At 46.5% G+C, this 14,482-nt stretch overlaps 1 protein-coding gene across 2 annotated transcripts; it reads left to right on the top strand.

The window, feature by feature from the left end:
• The first annotated feature begins 105 nt into the window (after positions 1-105).
• Positions 106-13,870, top strand: zc3h13 (zinc finger CCCH-type containing 13). Of its 2 annotated transcripts, none has more exons than XM_016678143.1 (20): positions 106-269; positions 1,568-1,744; positions 1,949-2,052; positions 2,120-2,234; positions 2,393-2,504; positions 2,616-2,782; positions 2,866-3,014; positions 3,132-3,332; positions 3,736-3,900; positions 5,188-5,531; positions 5,647-6,063; positions 6,574-6,807; positions 7,163-7,649; positions 8,585-8,781; positions 9,565-10,797; positions 11,012-11,638; positions 11,724-11,864; positions 11,953-12,153; positions 12,491-12,654; positions 12,737-13,870. In XM_016678143.1, exons 2-20 carry the CDS (start codon positions 1,577-1,579, stop codon positions 12,935-12,937), a joined length of 5,427 nt encoding a protein of 1,808 aa, XP_016533629.1. In that variant the 5' UTR covers positions 106-269; positions 1,568-1,576; the 3' UTR covers positions 12,938-13,870. The 2 variants fall into 2 exon arrangements, with proteins under 2 accessions (XP_016533629.1, XP_007565388.1); XM_007565326.2 differs by having other exon boundaries at positions 8,585-8,697.
• The last annotated feature ends 612 nt before the right edge of the window (positions 13,871-14,482 follow it).

Here is a 14,482-nt window from a genome sequence, read left to right on the forward strand (position 1 = left end):
TCTTTTTTCTCTGAATTCTTAGATTAAGTCTCCAATCCTCTTCCGTAGAGTGAAGGTATTTAGAAAGTCGCTGGTGGCGGTATTGTCAGCTCGCTACAGAGTTCCTCTAACAATACCATAGAAGAAGAACGGTGAGCGACTCTCCGCCAACATGTCGCCTGTCAGGGCAGCCTTCGCATTTGATTTGAAAGAATAAGCCTTGTTATTTTAACAAGCGCTCACTCCGCTAACTAGTCTAAAGTAGATGCGACACCAAAACAATATCCTGGGTGAGACCTAGTTTATATATCCGCATTATTAGCCTGTATTCTGCTGCAAATTGCTCCAGGGCCCATGCTAATTTTAGCATTAGCCTCAATTTGCTAGGATTCTCCCGTATGAAGTAGTCAAAAGCTATGGCTTCGAAACGGCTTAATATTTAAAATTAATTCTCATACAGATTAAAGGAGAATATGGTGCAGTATTATGACTATATATTTAGATAAAAACTGACTAGAAAACCTTGAGCTTTGCAGCATTAATGCTAACTTGTTTGAGCCGCAGAGCAGTGTTGATGCATCTGTTGCTCATTCATTGCCGTTTTCCTCACTAACTCGATCGGCATCAATTATGTAAATATTAAAACCAGATTTACTGGAATGTCATTTATAGTGTTATAAAATCAGCAGCATTAAGATATAAACTAAGCTACCGTTCAGAAAAATTTGAATTTAACGCAAATCGTTAGATTACAGAGTGTCAATCAAGGGAATATTTAAACATTACTTAGCTTTTTTGTCATATGATTGTATTTTTGTTTGATTTGTTGCTGTGTTATGTTGGATGCATAATTACGGCTTCTCAGTACCAATAATAATAATAATGTGATGATATGTAACATAATTAAATAAATGTCATGCAGAGCGGTGGGCGATACGGACCCTAAGGTTTCCTCACAATATTTTGTGGTACTATTGTGAAAGCGATAAAAGTGAAGTACATCTGTGTGTAATTTTAGTTACCGCTGTGACTGCATGACACAGGAGTCCATAAACAAATACTTTCAAACTTAACATTTATTGATATTCTTCAAGAACAAAACAGTGGAGAAAATAAAGTAATAATATCGCCATTTTTGTTGTGTGTTTTCTTTTAAGCATTAATAATTCAAATTTATCTTTAGGTAGATACTTTATGGAACTAAAATTACTTAAAAATATAAAGGTCTGTCCTGTGCCTTACCCATCACCACTCTGGTGATGGGTAAGACATTATATGATATGAATGTGACATAGTACAGCGACAGTTTTTCTTTTGTTCTTTGCTTGTTTGTGAAAACACAAAACTAATAAAACAGTTTATATATATAAAGGTCAAAAATAGAATAGATTTCTATCTTGACTGATGTAGAGCATGTACTGCTGAGTTTTTGATAATTCATCCAAGCATCTTATCCCTGATCCATATCTGATATTTTTTGCAAAGCGCATCATGTTGACAGTCGATTCATTTCGACACTAAAACTGTGAGTTCAACATATAAAAATCGGCTCAAACCAACAATCTATCCGTACTGCAATCTCTCCCAGTCCTGCAGAATGTCCAAGATCAGGCGGAAAGTGACAGTGGAGAATTCAAAAACCATTTCGGACAGCGGGAGCAGCAGCAGCACCACGACCAGCAGCACCACCAACCCGGCCGCCCCCTCTCGCCGGCCCAGCGTGTTTGAGAGACTCGGTCCCAGCACCGGGAGTAATGCTGCTGATGTAAGCGTCATTCACTTTTTCTCTTCACCTACATCGATAAATCTGGTTATCCGTCTGTTGCTTTTAGTGGTTTCATATTTAATGTATCGCCTGGATAGAAATTTCTGCTTTTAACATCAAAGGAAAACTTGTATTTATGCCTTTGAATGTGAAAAATTTGGATTTTAAGACAGTCCTCAGGTTAACCCGTGCATTTCTTTTCAGAGTCACTGCAGAAATTGGCTGAAGACCGGTACCTGCAGTTACGGCAACACTTGCCGCTACACACATGGAACTCAGCCACGAAGCAAAGGATTCACCTTCAGCCGGTAAGACCTGCACGCAGATTAGACCCGCATCAAACCAAACGCTGAGCATATCCGTTTGTGTGAGCAGGACAACCGAGAGGCCCACAGGTGACCTACGGGAGAGGATGAAGAATAAAAGACAGGATGTTGACCCGGAAAACCTCAAGCGAGACCTAGACGAGCCCACATCCCCCACAGTGAGAGTAAGTTCTGCTGCGGAGAGTTTTTCTAGTAGCAGTGACTCTTTCTTTTGAGAATGGAACCGTGAGATGTTGTTTTAAGCCCAGATTAATCAAAAGCAATAAATGGAACAGCTTATAAACTTACACTTTGAGTGATTTGTAAGTTTTGCCTTTAATAGCAGAGAGATCCCTCTAGAGGGCGACACAGAGAGAAGGAGGACATAAAGATCACAAAGGAGCGTACCCCGGCCAGTGAAGAAGAGCCTGCAGAGTGGGAAACTAATCGTGAAGGTGCATTAAAACAATATTAGCACCGAATGTTCATAATTACGTCTCATAAAATGCTATACCTGGCGTGTTTCTGTGCACTAAACATTTATCTCCTCCCATTTTGACGTTCAGATTCTGATATCGGCGACTACGACTACGAGTTGTCCCTCGAGATGAAGCGGCAGAAAATTCAGCGAGAACTGATGCAGCTGGAGCAGGAGAACCTGGACAAGAGAGAAGATATAGTCATCAAGAAAGACGAGACCCCCGCCAAGACCAGAAGCACGGGTTTGCCGAAGGTAAGAGGCGCCTGATTGCGCACAGATTCAGACGCAGCTTGGTTGTTACCGTGGTTTTCAATTCGATCCGCTCCATCCAACAGGTCTCTGACGAGCTGCTGAGCTCCAAAGAGTCGCCCGTGTCCAGAAAGTCCAGCGGCTCCCCAAAACACAAGAGTGGAGTCAAAGGGGCCGCGTCTGGGAAGAAGGAGAAGAAGTTAGCACTGGCATTAGCCGTTTCAGAAACAACCAGGTATGCAGGGATCTCTTTGAGAAGATGGGTTTTATCCTCCTTGCAGTGACTAAACTTAAGTTGAAATCACAGAACGTGATGGTTTTTGTATAAATTTGCATTTTATGTCTTATTTAGACCAACAAAAGCGAGTCACAGCAAGAAAAAAGGCCCCCGCACGCCGAGTCCTCCTCCCCCTGTCCCGCTGGACATTCCTGTGGTCGGGAAGAAGCATAAAGGCAAACACAAAAACAAGGAGAAGACCGAGGAGAAGCAGAAAGAAGGGAAAGACCGGGGCAGAGATACGGAAAAACACAAAGAGAAGAAGGAGAAACGCAGGTCAGCTGTTGCAACCAAAGTTTTCTTACTGTCTTCTTTGTCTATAATTTATGAAAACATACATTAATTTTCTTGTTTTATGTGAAATGCCAACACAAATTGGTGCAGAAAGATGACATGGAAGAAAAAATGCCACTTTGTCAAAGCTTTTTTCTACTAAACATGATGCTGCCTCCGCCGAATGCTTTGTGCATTGGCCAAGCTGTTTGATTTTGTTCTAATTTTCCAGAACAACCCAAATATTTTGTATTTAATATGCCGTGCAAACCAAGTTGATGCAACAAAGCTGGTTCACGTGTTTGCAAACCCACATTTAAATTCACACAATTTACCAGATTTGTAAAACAAAATTGCTTTTATTATCATTTTGCCTCAACTACTTTGCTTCCTTCTGTTTTTCTAGGGATCGTTCAGAGAGTTCCCACAAGGCCAAGCGTGCGCTGACGTCAGAGGAGCATTCGGGCAGCGTGTCGTCTCCCTCCAGAGACTCTTCGCCTCCAGCCAGGAAGAAGTCAGCTTCTCCCAAAGCTTCCCACAAAGCCTCGTCTCTAGCCTTCCCCCCCCAAAGGTTTGTCCAAGTTCTCTTTTTAGCGTCCCCTTAGGATTGCTTGAAATCCTTGAAAATGCTTGAACTTTATTTATAAAGACCTTAAAACTGCATGATTTTATGATGAAGTTCAATCTATCGTTTTGTTTAAAAGTCTAAATTTGGAAAGCGTGATGTACAGTTGAAACCAGATATTTAAAGATAATAAAAAAGACACCTGAATGTTAAATCAGACCAAACTTCTCTTGTTTTAGGTCAACTAGAACCGCCAACATTTTTTTCTACTCGGTAAATGCCAGATAATTTGGCAAGAACATTTTTTAGAGATTTTTTTTGCAACTTTCTCAGACCAGTCAGGTGTATAGAATGAGTGCCGATCACCAAAACCGATCACCTTTATCTCATTTCGCAGTCTTCACACTGCACAAGCACAACTATAAACGCTCTGAGTGAACGGGGACGTGTTGCGTGTTGCGGTGGAAAATTACCTCGGGGGTGAAGCAGGTCAACATGCATCAACACAACAAATCTAATATGGCATTTAAAAAAAAAAAAACAAGCACTTGAAGTTTGGCTATATCGAGGCTCAGTGCAGGAAAAAAAGGACATCCGGAGCGGCCAGATAGCAGGTAAAGCAGCGCACAACTACCAACACTCACCTGGGTTAGCATCATGACAGAAAGCTGAACACATAACATGGAAAAATGATGGAAGTCCTGGAGCTGGCGGTGTAAGACGCTGGTTCTGCCCTCGCTCTTGGACCGCCGCTACGCGCTGTAGTAACATTTCGCAGACGGTGCGCCGTTTCTGCTGCACCCAGCAGTGAACTCTCATACCAAAAGTCTGCTTAAAGCTGCAGCATGTAACAGAAGAATAAAAATATTTTAGATTTGTATTAAAATATGTCTATTATGTCTAAATTAGGTGAATTTATTGCCAAATAATTTTTTCCATTTTGCCAGATAACATGGCATCATTTATACCTAAACCGAACAATTAGCAGCCAATCCAGGCAATCGGCAGAAATCGGCCTCATGGATGATCGATATCTGAATCGGCAGCAAAAAACCTGATCGGAGCATCCCTATAAAATACTATTATTATTAATAGCAGTAATAACGATATGTGATTTAGTTCCTTTAAATTGGTTTTATCTCCAAAGTGGTGATAGAGAAGTTTGAAATTGTACCATAAAAATGCTTGAAAAGTGCTGAATTTTACCGTGGGAAAGTGTTCTTCCTACTTTACCCGATCTGTTATTAAAACTTGAAAAACAGTAGTGCTGAGGGATTGGTTTTGTCGCTGCAGGTCTCCTTCCCCGCTCCGCCACCAACGCAGCCCCACTCTCCCCCGCCACCACTCCCCCTCATCCCAGTCGGGCTCCTCCGCTCATCGCCTTTCCCCCTCCCCTCGGCGGCGCCGCTCCTCCTCCCCCTCCTACCACCGGAGCTCCGCAGCGCAGGTCGGCGCTTCTTCGCCTCTCCACTCTCGGCGCTCCCGATCGCCTCCCACCTCTCACGACGCCTCCTCTCCACACCGGCGGTCCAACAGGTCCAGCCCCGCCCGCCACCACTCCAGGGGCAGAGAGCGAAGTCGCGGCGACCGAGAACGGACCCCGCCCATCCAGGAGCGCAGACACGACCACAGAGACGGTATCTTTTTGCTTTTTCTGTCATATCTCAAGGCCAGAGAGATACGGCCTTGATAAATTCAGCTGTAGGTAGAATTTCCTCTTGAATGCTCTTAAACTTCTGCGTCTCGTCGCAGAGAGCCGCAGCAAACGAGAGAAGGATCGTGACGATCGCGACTATGACTCCGAAGTTCGAGATGACCGGGAGACCAGAGAGGCCCGGGAGCGACGTGACGCTCGTGAGCGAGCAAGAGAAGCAACCCGAGATTCCCGCGACAACCGAGACGGCAGGGACTTGAAGGACTCCAGAGAGATCAAGGCGGAGACTCGCTCCAGCCGGGAGTCACTGGAGCGCCGCGACCGCGAACGGGAGAAGGAGCGTGGGAGGGAAAAGGAGCGGGGCGACGCCTACAGGAAGGAGGAGCCGCCTCTGGACGACAGGGCTTATGGGCGAGGTCACGGGCGGGACGATGGAGGGAGGATGGAGAGCAAGATGGACAGAGCTGAGAGGAACGGCAGAGGGAGGGGGCGGGCCAACGAAGCCTCTGATAAAGGTCAGACAAAACGCAGACCTCATCATGTGATTCACTTCCTTCATTTACAGGATGTCCAGGATGTTCAATTCATGTATACAAAATGATGCCTTTAAAACATCTTAAACTCATTTTAAAAACTTAAGTTAACCTTAAACACATTCATCACAGGTCTTAAATTTTATTTTGGCAGCAATATTAGAGCTTGTATTGGAGCTTATTTTTGTCTTGCGGGATTTTTCTGTCAGGCAAATCTTTGAGACACTCAGACATCCGCTAACCAGCTGCTATTATACCATTGCTAGGTAGAAGACCTGGGCAATAAATCAGTAACAGTAACTCTGATCCAGAATCACACAGCATTTTGGGAGATGTAAGCAGAGGAAAGACTTTAGCTGACTTTGGCAGTATTTCAGATATTTAAAACAAGTAATTAATCATTTTTGACATCGACTAGTCTTAAAAGTCTTAAATTTGAGTTGGTGAAACCTCCAGAAACCCTGAATTACGTTTTTTTGTTCCTGCACCCAGGCTCCAACAGAAACTCCCGCAGCTCCCAACTGGACAGCGGCTATGACAACTGGGAGTCGCGGAGCAGCGCGGTCCGGGACCGGAGCGTGGAGCGGAGCGGCAACGAGAGAGGCTCAGACAGGACTTCGGATCGGGACCGCTACGAGAGCGACCGCAGAGACCACGCTAGAGACTCGTCCTACGACCGGAGGGGGGGGCATGGAGAGAGGGATCACCGGGACAACCGAGACAGAGGTGGGGGTCGCCGTGGGAACTGCAGGGAACGTCAGCTTTAGAGAGAAACACTGAAAATATGAACGATGTCTGGAAACAATTATCTGCTATTCACACTCAGCCTGCGCTTAGGAATTTAACGAAAAATCAGAATAGAATGGGGAACTAAATGTATTTAATTAATTCAAATCAAGAAATGAATCTGATGTATTTCTAGTGGTTATTTCTAAATTTCTCTTTTGATTAGATATTTTCTGCAATAACACTTCAATGTCAAGTTTATCTTATTGTTTCCTTCTGCCTTCTTTTTCTTCATGCCTTTTTGCACAAGTTGGAGAAGATTTTTATTTTTCCCTCTCTTTTCTTTTTTTTTCAGGTTCTCCAAACAGATATCAGAGGAGATCCGAGGAGTCAGAGAGGGACGAGCGGAGGACGGACCGAGCGGAGGACAGACGGGACGACAGGGCCCGCGAGAGGGAGAGAGAGAGGGAGCGGGAGAGAGAGAGAGACAGGGAGCGAGAGAGGGAGAAAGAGAAGGAGCGAGAGAGGGAGAGAGAAAAGGAGAGAGAGAAAGAGAGAGAGGCAGAGAGGGAGCGGGCCAGGGAGAGAGAGAGGGAGCGAGAACGGGAAAGAGAGAGGGAGCGGGAAAGGGAGAGGGAGGAACGAGAGCGAGAGAGGGAGCGGGAGGAGAGGGAGCGGGAGAGAGAGAGGGAAGAGCGGGAGAGAGAGAGGGAGAGGAAAGAGAGGGAAAGAGAGAGAGAACAGAGGGAGCGGGAGAGGCAGCGGGAGTGGGAGGAGCGAGAGAGAGGGAGGGAGGAGAGGCGGGAGAGGAGAGAGGGCAGCAGGGACGAGCGGAAGATGAGGCACGTCTTAATCTCAGCCTCCGCTTTAATCTGCTTAATCTCGAGCTGCAGAAACATTCATTCAGTTTTAATAAATATAATTACATTTTAATGAGTGATGCTGCAGGAGGGTTGATTGGCCTAAAAACAAAATCTTGCCAAGTATTTTCACCTACACTTGGAATATGACAAAACTTACAAATAACTTTTGAGCAACATCTTGTTTGAAATAAAGAATATCTTAAAACTGATCAAAAGTGTTTGTTCCACTGGCAGATTGTTTTACTGGAAACCTGGAAAAAATGTCTTGTTTAAATAATATTGAGGAATTATTTACTTAAAACGAGGTCCTGTTTCTTGCAAAAAAGTTACTTATAAGTTAGTTTTTTCCCCATTTCAAGTCTGCTAAGATATTTGCGCTTAAAATTAGATCAAACATACCTTGGTAAGATTTTGTGTTTTTGCATCGTATATCTCTACAAAGTAGAGGAATATTAATTTTGATTATGACGTGTAATTTAAAAAGCAAAATGGGATAAATACCTAAAAAAAATCATATAATTTGGAAATTAAAATTGAGTACTTTTACATTAGCAAAGTACACTATAAAATTATCAAATTTTGAAGGTGAAATGATGAAAATTAAATAGTTGTTTTATATTTTCTTGGATTCAGCATTTGTTACGCTGCAGCGTTGAACTATAAAATTATTTTCTAAAATAAAAATTCAAAAAATAACTCTCAGCTTGACTGAATGAAAAATATTTGGATTCAGTTTTAAAATATATAATATAGATGAATTGTACATTTAAATAATTATAGTTTAAAAAAATAAATCCTAGCTAAATTGTATTGCTTTTTTTCCCACGCATTTCTAATTTTAATATTTAATAAACTGGGTCCCTTTTACCCGCTTGTGGCTCATGGTTGTTTTCTTTCTCGCCGCCTCTCTGCAGCCGTAAAAGGCTCCGGGTGGAGAGCAGCCCCAGCCCCCAGCCTTTGCCCAAGCGAACGGCGCGGGACTTCAGCCCGGCGGACAGCGACGGCTACAATAGCGGCGAGGACAAAAGTGAGCGCCCGGCCGGCCGCGGGCAGGCCAAGCTCCACCCTCAGCCCCTCCTCCCCAGCCCCGTGTGTCTGCCTCCATCTGACAGTAGGGAAAATCTTTTTGAAAAGGACACACTGCTGTTTGATTTGCTTGTGTAAGGCAAATACGCCCTTCTGTTTATCGGCCAATCAGACACATCCGTTTGCTGGCGTTCTTGGTAAAAATGCGTGAAAAGCCTTGAAGTAAATGCAGCTTTTACTGCAGTGGTACGAACCCGCTCTGAAACGTGTAATCGTTAACTTATGTGTTAATTTATTCAGTTAAGGGGAAAAGAGGAGCCATAATTATTGGAGGTTATATTCTAGATTTGCTTTTGCTGCTTCTCTTTAAAAGGGCCGTGATTCAAGTTTTATGCGAGTCTTTGAAGATCCTTCTGGCTGTTAAAACAAACAAAAAAAAAACAAACTCCCAGTTTGTTGCCATGGATACACATGACTATGGTCATCTCTTTTAGCTGTGCACATTTTTTTCCAGCAGTCTCTCCTTTCCAGCTCAAATTCAGCACTAGAAATAGACTAGAAATCCCAGCAGAACTTAGGAAACCGAATAAAATATATATATATTTTTTAGGCTTTGCTTCCATAGAACACGTCAGTGTAGAGGAATCTGATGGTTGCTATGGAGACTGGGTGACACTCAGATGCTGTAAATGTTTGAGTCAGTTTTTGTCGCTGCAGCAAAAAGAATGTATCTATTTACAGGCTTTTTAAATGTCTTTATCAGGGGTGCTAAAACATTTCTACCCGTCTGTAAATATGTAGCTTACCCCCCTAAAATAGAGTGTTTAATTTCTGACATTTTTCCCCCGTCTACGTGTTTTATGTGCAGGCGGGGATAAGCACCGTCTGCTGAGCCAGGTGGTGAGGCCTCAGGACCGCTTGTCCCGGTCGCCGCCACGAAGCGCCGCGCCCAGTGAGAAGGCCGCTTACTGGAAAGACGAGGACCGCCGGGGAGCCGGGGACAAGCGGGACGCGCGCGGCCGCCACGACGAGCTGGAGACGCGCGCAGATCGAGGCCGAGGAGGCGAGAGGCGGGCGGAGTACATTCCCGATGCTACGTCAGACTCACGCGGCCGAGGCCGAGACCAAAGAGAATCAACTCCACCGCCTCCACCTGCAGCGACTCCCACCGTCAGCGAAGACACCGCCGCCGCCCAGTCCCACGAGGAAGGCAAAAAGAAGACGAAGACGCAGAGGAAGGGAGTGAAAAAAGGGCGTAAGGAAGAGGATGTTCCTGTAGGGGCTGCTCTTGCTCCCACAGAGCCTCCAGCCAGCGTGTCTGCAGACGTGCCTCCGCCTCTACACTCACCGAGAAAAGGAGCCAAGAAGAAGGGACATGAGAGGAAGAGGAAGCGGTCGCCAGGCGGGGAGTCTGATGCATCAGAGGAGGAGACGGCCGTCCAGGCGGCGCCCAGCAAGAGAAAGAGAGGCCCCCGGACGCCACCGCCGTCCATGAGACCAGATCGTCATGGAGCCGCCACCACAAACACCGAGCGCTCCCCGCTTTCCAAAGCGAACAACTTTAGCGATTGGTCCGATGAGGAGGAGTCAGACAGAGGAGGAGCGGCAGACACACAAGCCCCGCCCCCTCCTGCTGAGAGGACTCCGTCCGAACCGCTGAGGAGGGGCGCCGGACACAGGATGGGCCGAGACCGGGAGCGGGGGGGCGCGCCACCCATCGCCCCGCTGCTCTCCCCGGACCCCCCCATGCTGCTGCAGACTCTGACGCCGCAGCCGCTGATGTCCCAGCCGCTGCTGCGGAAACCTCCGCCGGAGCCGGCGCGCAGCAGCAGCATGGGCAGCAACCAGAGCCGGGCGTCGTCCCGCCGCCCGCGCTCGCCTTCCAGCGAGTCGGCCCACCTGGACGACCCTCAGGGGCCCCGCCTGCGCCGCGGCCGGCTGCAGGGCTCCAACTCCAGAGACCGGGACCGGGACAGAGAGCGGGAAAGGGAGAGGGAGAGGGAGAGAGAGCGGCCGATGGTGGGCGATCCTCCTGGGGGCGAGAGGAAATCCAGAATCGATCAGCTGCGGAGAGGGGAGCCCAGCCGCAGCACTTCTTCAGGTCGTTATTCATAACCTGTCTGGAGCCAATAACCAGATTAATCACGATGAATCAATTGTTGAAATATCGGCAACTAATTTAGTAAACGATTAATTTTTAGCTGGACTCAAACAGACAGACTCAAAAAAAAAAGCCATTTGCTGAAAGAACATCATAAATAGAGCAGTAATTAAGACAAATCAGCCCTAAACTTCTGATCTGACTTGTTTTGTAGACCGTCAGGATTCCCGCAGCCACAGCTCCAGGCGCAGCTCTCCGGACTCTGAGAGGCAGGCCAGGTCAAGGTCGCGAGCCGGCTCCTATGACAGTCGAGAACGGGAGCCTTTCGAGCGAGAGCGGGATCGTAAGGACTTCCGCCCCCAGCAGAACCAGCAGCAGCAGCAGCCGCCGCCGCCACTGCACCTCCAGCAGCCCGTCCAGCCCCAGAGAGACTGGGAGCCGGAACCCAGGGACTGGCCGAGCCGGGGTCGCGACCCCATGCTGATGCGTCCCGGCCGGGAACCGCTGCTAAGGGGCGAGAGGGACATCCGGGAGCGCGAGCGGCTGCTCCCAGAGGGCCTCATCCAGCAGCACGAGCGAGAGCGCGAGAGGGAGCGTGACCGAGACGGCCGGGCCGATCGAGGTGCAGATCGAGAACGGGAGAGGGTGATGATGGACCTGCCGCCGCACGGCGACCCGAGAGCTGCGGCACGAGGCGACGCGAGAGGCGACATGGTGAGGAGCGACTTCGAGCCTCTGCTCCCGAGAGAAGCCTTCAGCCCTCCGGAGCCAGAGAAATCCAGCAACAGTCACCATCCAGCTGGAGATCAGCGCGAGCCGGAGAAGACAGAAAGCATCGACGGTGAGAAGACAAGACGGGGGAAAAAAAAAAAAACACGTCTTCACCTCACCTTCTTCATGTGAATTAAAATGTAACATTTTTCTAGGAGAGGATGATGGGAAAGAAGATGAGCAGTCCATCGCTTCTGTTGGAGAGGAGTATGAACCCATCAGCGACGATGAGCTGGATGAAATTCTGGCCGACAGCCAGAAAAAGGAGGATCAGCAGGAGGAGGAGAAAATCACAGGTACTTGGCTGCAGTACTTTTTCTAGCTTCTGCAGTCATTCTTTGAAGTAATTCCACAAAACCTATCTAACCTCGCACATGTCCACAGGTCCCCTCGATGTGATCGACGTGGACTGGTCCAGCTTGATGCCCAAGCAGAAGCAGGAGCCGCGGGCGGCGGGTGCGGCTTTGCTCCGCTTCACGCCAGGCGCCGTCCTGCTGAGGGCGGGCATCTCCAAGCGCCTCGCAGGCCCAGAACTCTTAGAACAAGTCAAAGAGGTGTGCAGGTCGGAGCTGGACGATCCCAAAGGTGTGTGTGTGTGTCTGAGATTTCCTGCGGCAAATCTCAGGAGGCCTCTGACTGAAGACAGTCTCCTGATTCTGTTTCCGGGGCAACAGAGAAGAGGCTCCACAATAATCTGACTAGAATTACACTATCAGTTGTTAGTGAGCACTTCTAATCCACCTCTTTTGCTATTGTTGCTCCTCTTTAAATCTCTATTTGGCCTTGTGGTTACAAAACCTGGCAAAGAGATTTTTATTTTATCTTATTCTTTTATTTTATTCTTTCAAATGATTTTATATTGATTTGCTCCTGGTTTTAAATTATTTTGTAATCGATTACGCTCTTGTTTCTCTCATATCAGACGCTGACAAGCTCTTTGAGCATGACCTGGGAGCGCTCAACATGGCTGCCCTGAACAGGCGGGTGGAGAGGGCCGGTTTACTGAGCAACCTGGGACCCTGCTGTAAGGCGCTATGCGCTCGCAGGGACTTTGCCATTCGCCGGCAGCTGTTGAAAAACGAAAGGGTAACTAAATGCTCCTTAACTCGTAACTAATAAAATGTCACGCGTGTGTAAAAGAGAAAATAAAAAATATTCCTTTCAATAGGGTCAAACGAAGCAGTACCCCATTACACCTGTGGTGGACAACGAGCTGCTCCAGATGAGCATCCGTCTCTTCAGAAGGACCATGGCCGGTCAGACCTCGGCCCCGGAGAGGTCAGAGAGCGGGTCGGCTCCGGCAGGCGAGGCTGCTGAAACGGGCAGCAGCAAGCTGAGCGCAGCTCAACCAGAGGTTTGCGTGTCCTGAGAGTAAAACGCATTAAAAGTCTTCATCCGAACTTTTACTCTCCATCACTTTTCTTTACATAAGAGCCCTGTTTAGTAGTAAGAGGGCGTGACCATGTGACAGTACTCTAGGACCCCCTGCTGATGAGCCCATAGAAGTGTGTACTCTGTATTCAACATGTCTAATTCATGTTTTTGTGCTGTTTTAAAAGTCATTTTTAATTTACGGATCTTCTCTCGATTAACAAACTTCGTTTGTTTTTGTATGTTCTGCATTGGTTGCTATAAATGTGCATTAAAATGGTTAGATCTTCGGGGGGGTTTTTTTTTCTTCTTCTTCTTCTTCTTCGCTTTGTGCAAAACTGACCGTCCAGTCGTGGAAAATATGGAACATTTCATGTTCATAACGAATGAGCAGATTTGGTGAGGGTAAAAATCCACATCCTGCAGAGACTTGAACGAACTTACGACAAAGCACTGCCAAATTATTCTGTTGGTCTGTAAAAACAGTATAATGTGCTTCAAATAGCTGAAATGAATGGCTTGGCAGTGACTCCATGACTTGAACTGAAGAGTGTGCAGAGCACTAGCAGGCAAACACTGCCTTGTTGAGTTTCCTTGTCAACCCACAGAAAAGGAAATTCCCTACAGGAGAAAGCCTGATGCTTAGCGAATAATCAGTGAGGATGGGAATGGTGCAGGCCGTGTGTTCTGGCTCTGTTGGCACAGCGGAGGCCTTGGATTCAGTGCGACTTCAGCCTCGCACCACCTTTGTTTCAGGATTGCGTTACACCCGACATCATGAAGACGAGGACACATCTGGTTGTAGTGTTGGGACTGCACACGTGAATGCTAGAAAACAGTTTTTTCTGTGTCATTTCAAAGTGTACAAGTAACATTTGGTGTGGTGTTGACTTGTTTTCTATTGTAAAATAAATGTAGAATAACATCCTTACGCTGTGGTTAAACTGGGACAAGTCTGAAGAGCTGAAAATACGTGTCTGACTTCTTCCTTTTGTACTTTTCTTCGTTCCTTGAGTCCAACCTTCCAAGTTTTCTAACTCATTTCCTGCCTTGCATCCTTCCTTTTCCCCATCCTTCCTTGTCTCCTGCCATATGAAGGAGCCATTTCTTTGTATTCTGATGATCATTTCTTGGTTTGTATTTTATGAAAATATCAGTGACGTACAATTTATACAGCTTTAGTTTTCTCGGAAATACAAAGGTTCTGGAAAAAATAAGTGCCTTGGTCATCCTTACAAGAGGGAAATGGGTAAGTTTCGCTCTTGTTTGTTTTCGGGTTATTAAATTTGAAAATTGCAATTGATATATTTCCTTACCTTTTTTTTTTTTTTCTTATACCACAAACATGGTATCAGTGTCAGATGTACCCATACCTGAAAAAGTCGTCCCAGGCTCCTTCCAGACATACAGAAGAGACAAAAGAAGAAAACAAAAAGAACATTGGCCATTAGGAGTTTTCCAGCAGTTTCAGATTGTTTATCATATCATACAGTTCTGCATCTTGTTGCTTGTCCATGAACCTCTGGGATAAGAAGAGGTGGCA

This window comes from Poecilia formosa, unplaced genomic scaffold (assembly GCF_000485575.1).
Source record: "Poecilia formosa unplaced genomic scaffold, Poecilia_formosa-5.1.2 Scaffold174, whole genome shotgun sequence".
NCBI lineage: Eukaryota > Metazoa > Chordata > Actinopteri > Cyprinodontiformes > Poeciliidae > Poecilia > Poecilia formosa.

Coding starts and splice junctions, on each gene's coding strand:
- zc3h13 (XM_016678143.1), top strand. CDS start 1,577: ATGTCCAAGATCAGGCGGAAAGTGACAGTGGAGAATTCAAAAACCATT. Junction 3,333..3,735: donor GAGAAGAAGGAGAAACGCAG/GTCAGCTGTTGC, acceptor CTGTTTTTCTAG/GGATCGTTCAGAGAGTTCCC. Junction 6,808..7,162: donor CCGGGACAACCGAGACAGAG/GTGGGGGTCGCC, acceptor TTTTTTTTTCAG/GTTCTCCAAACAGATATCAG.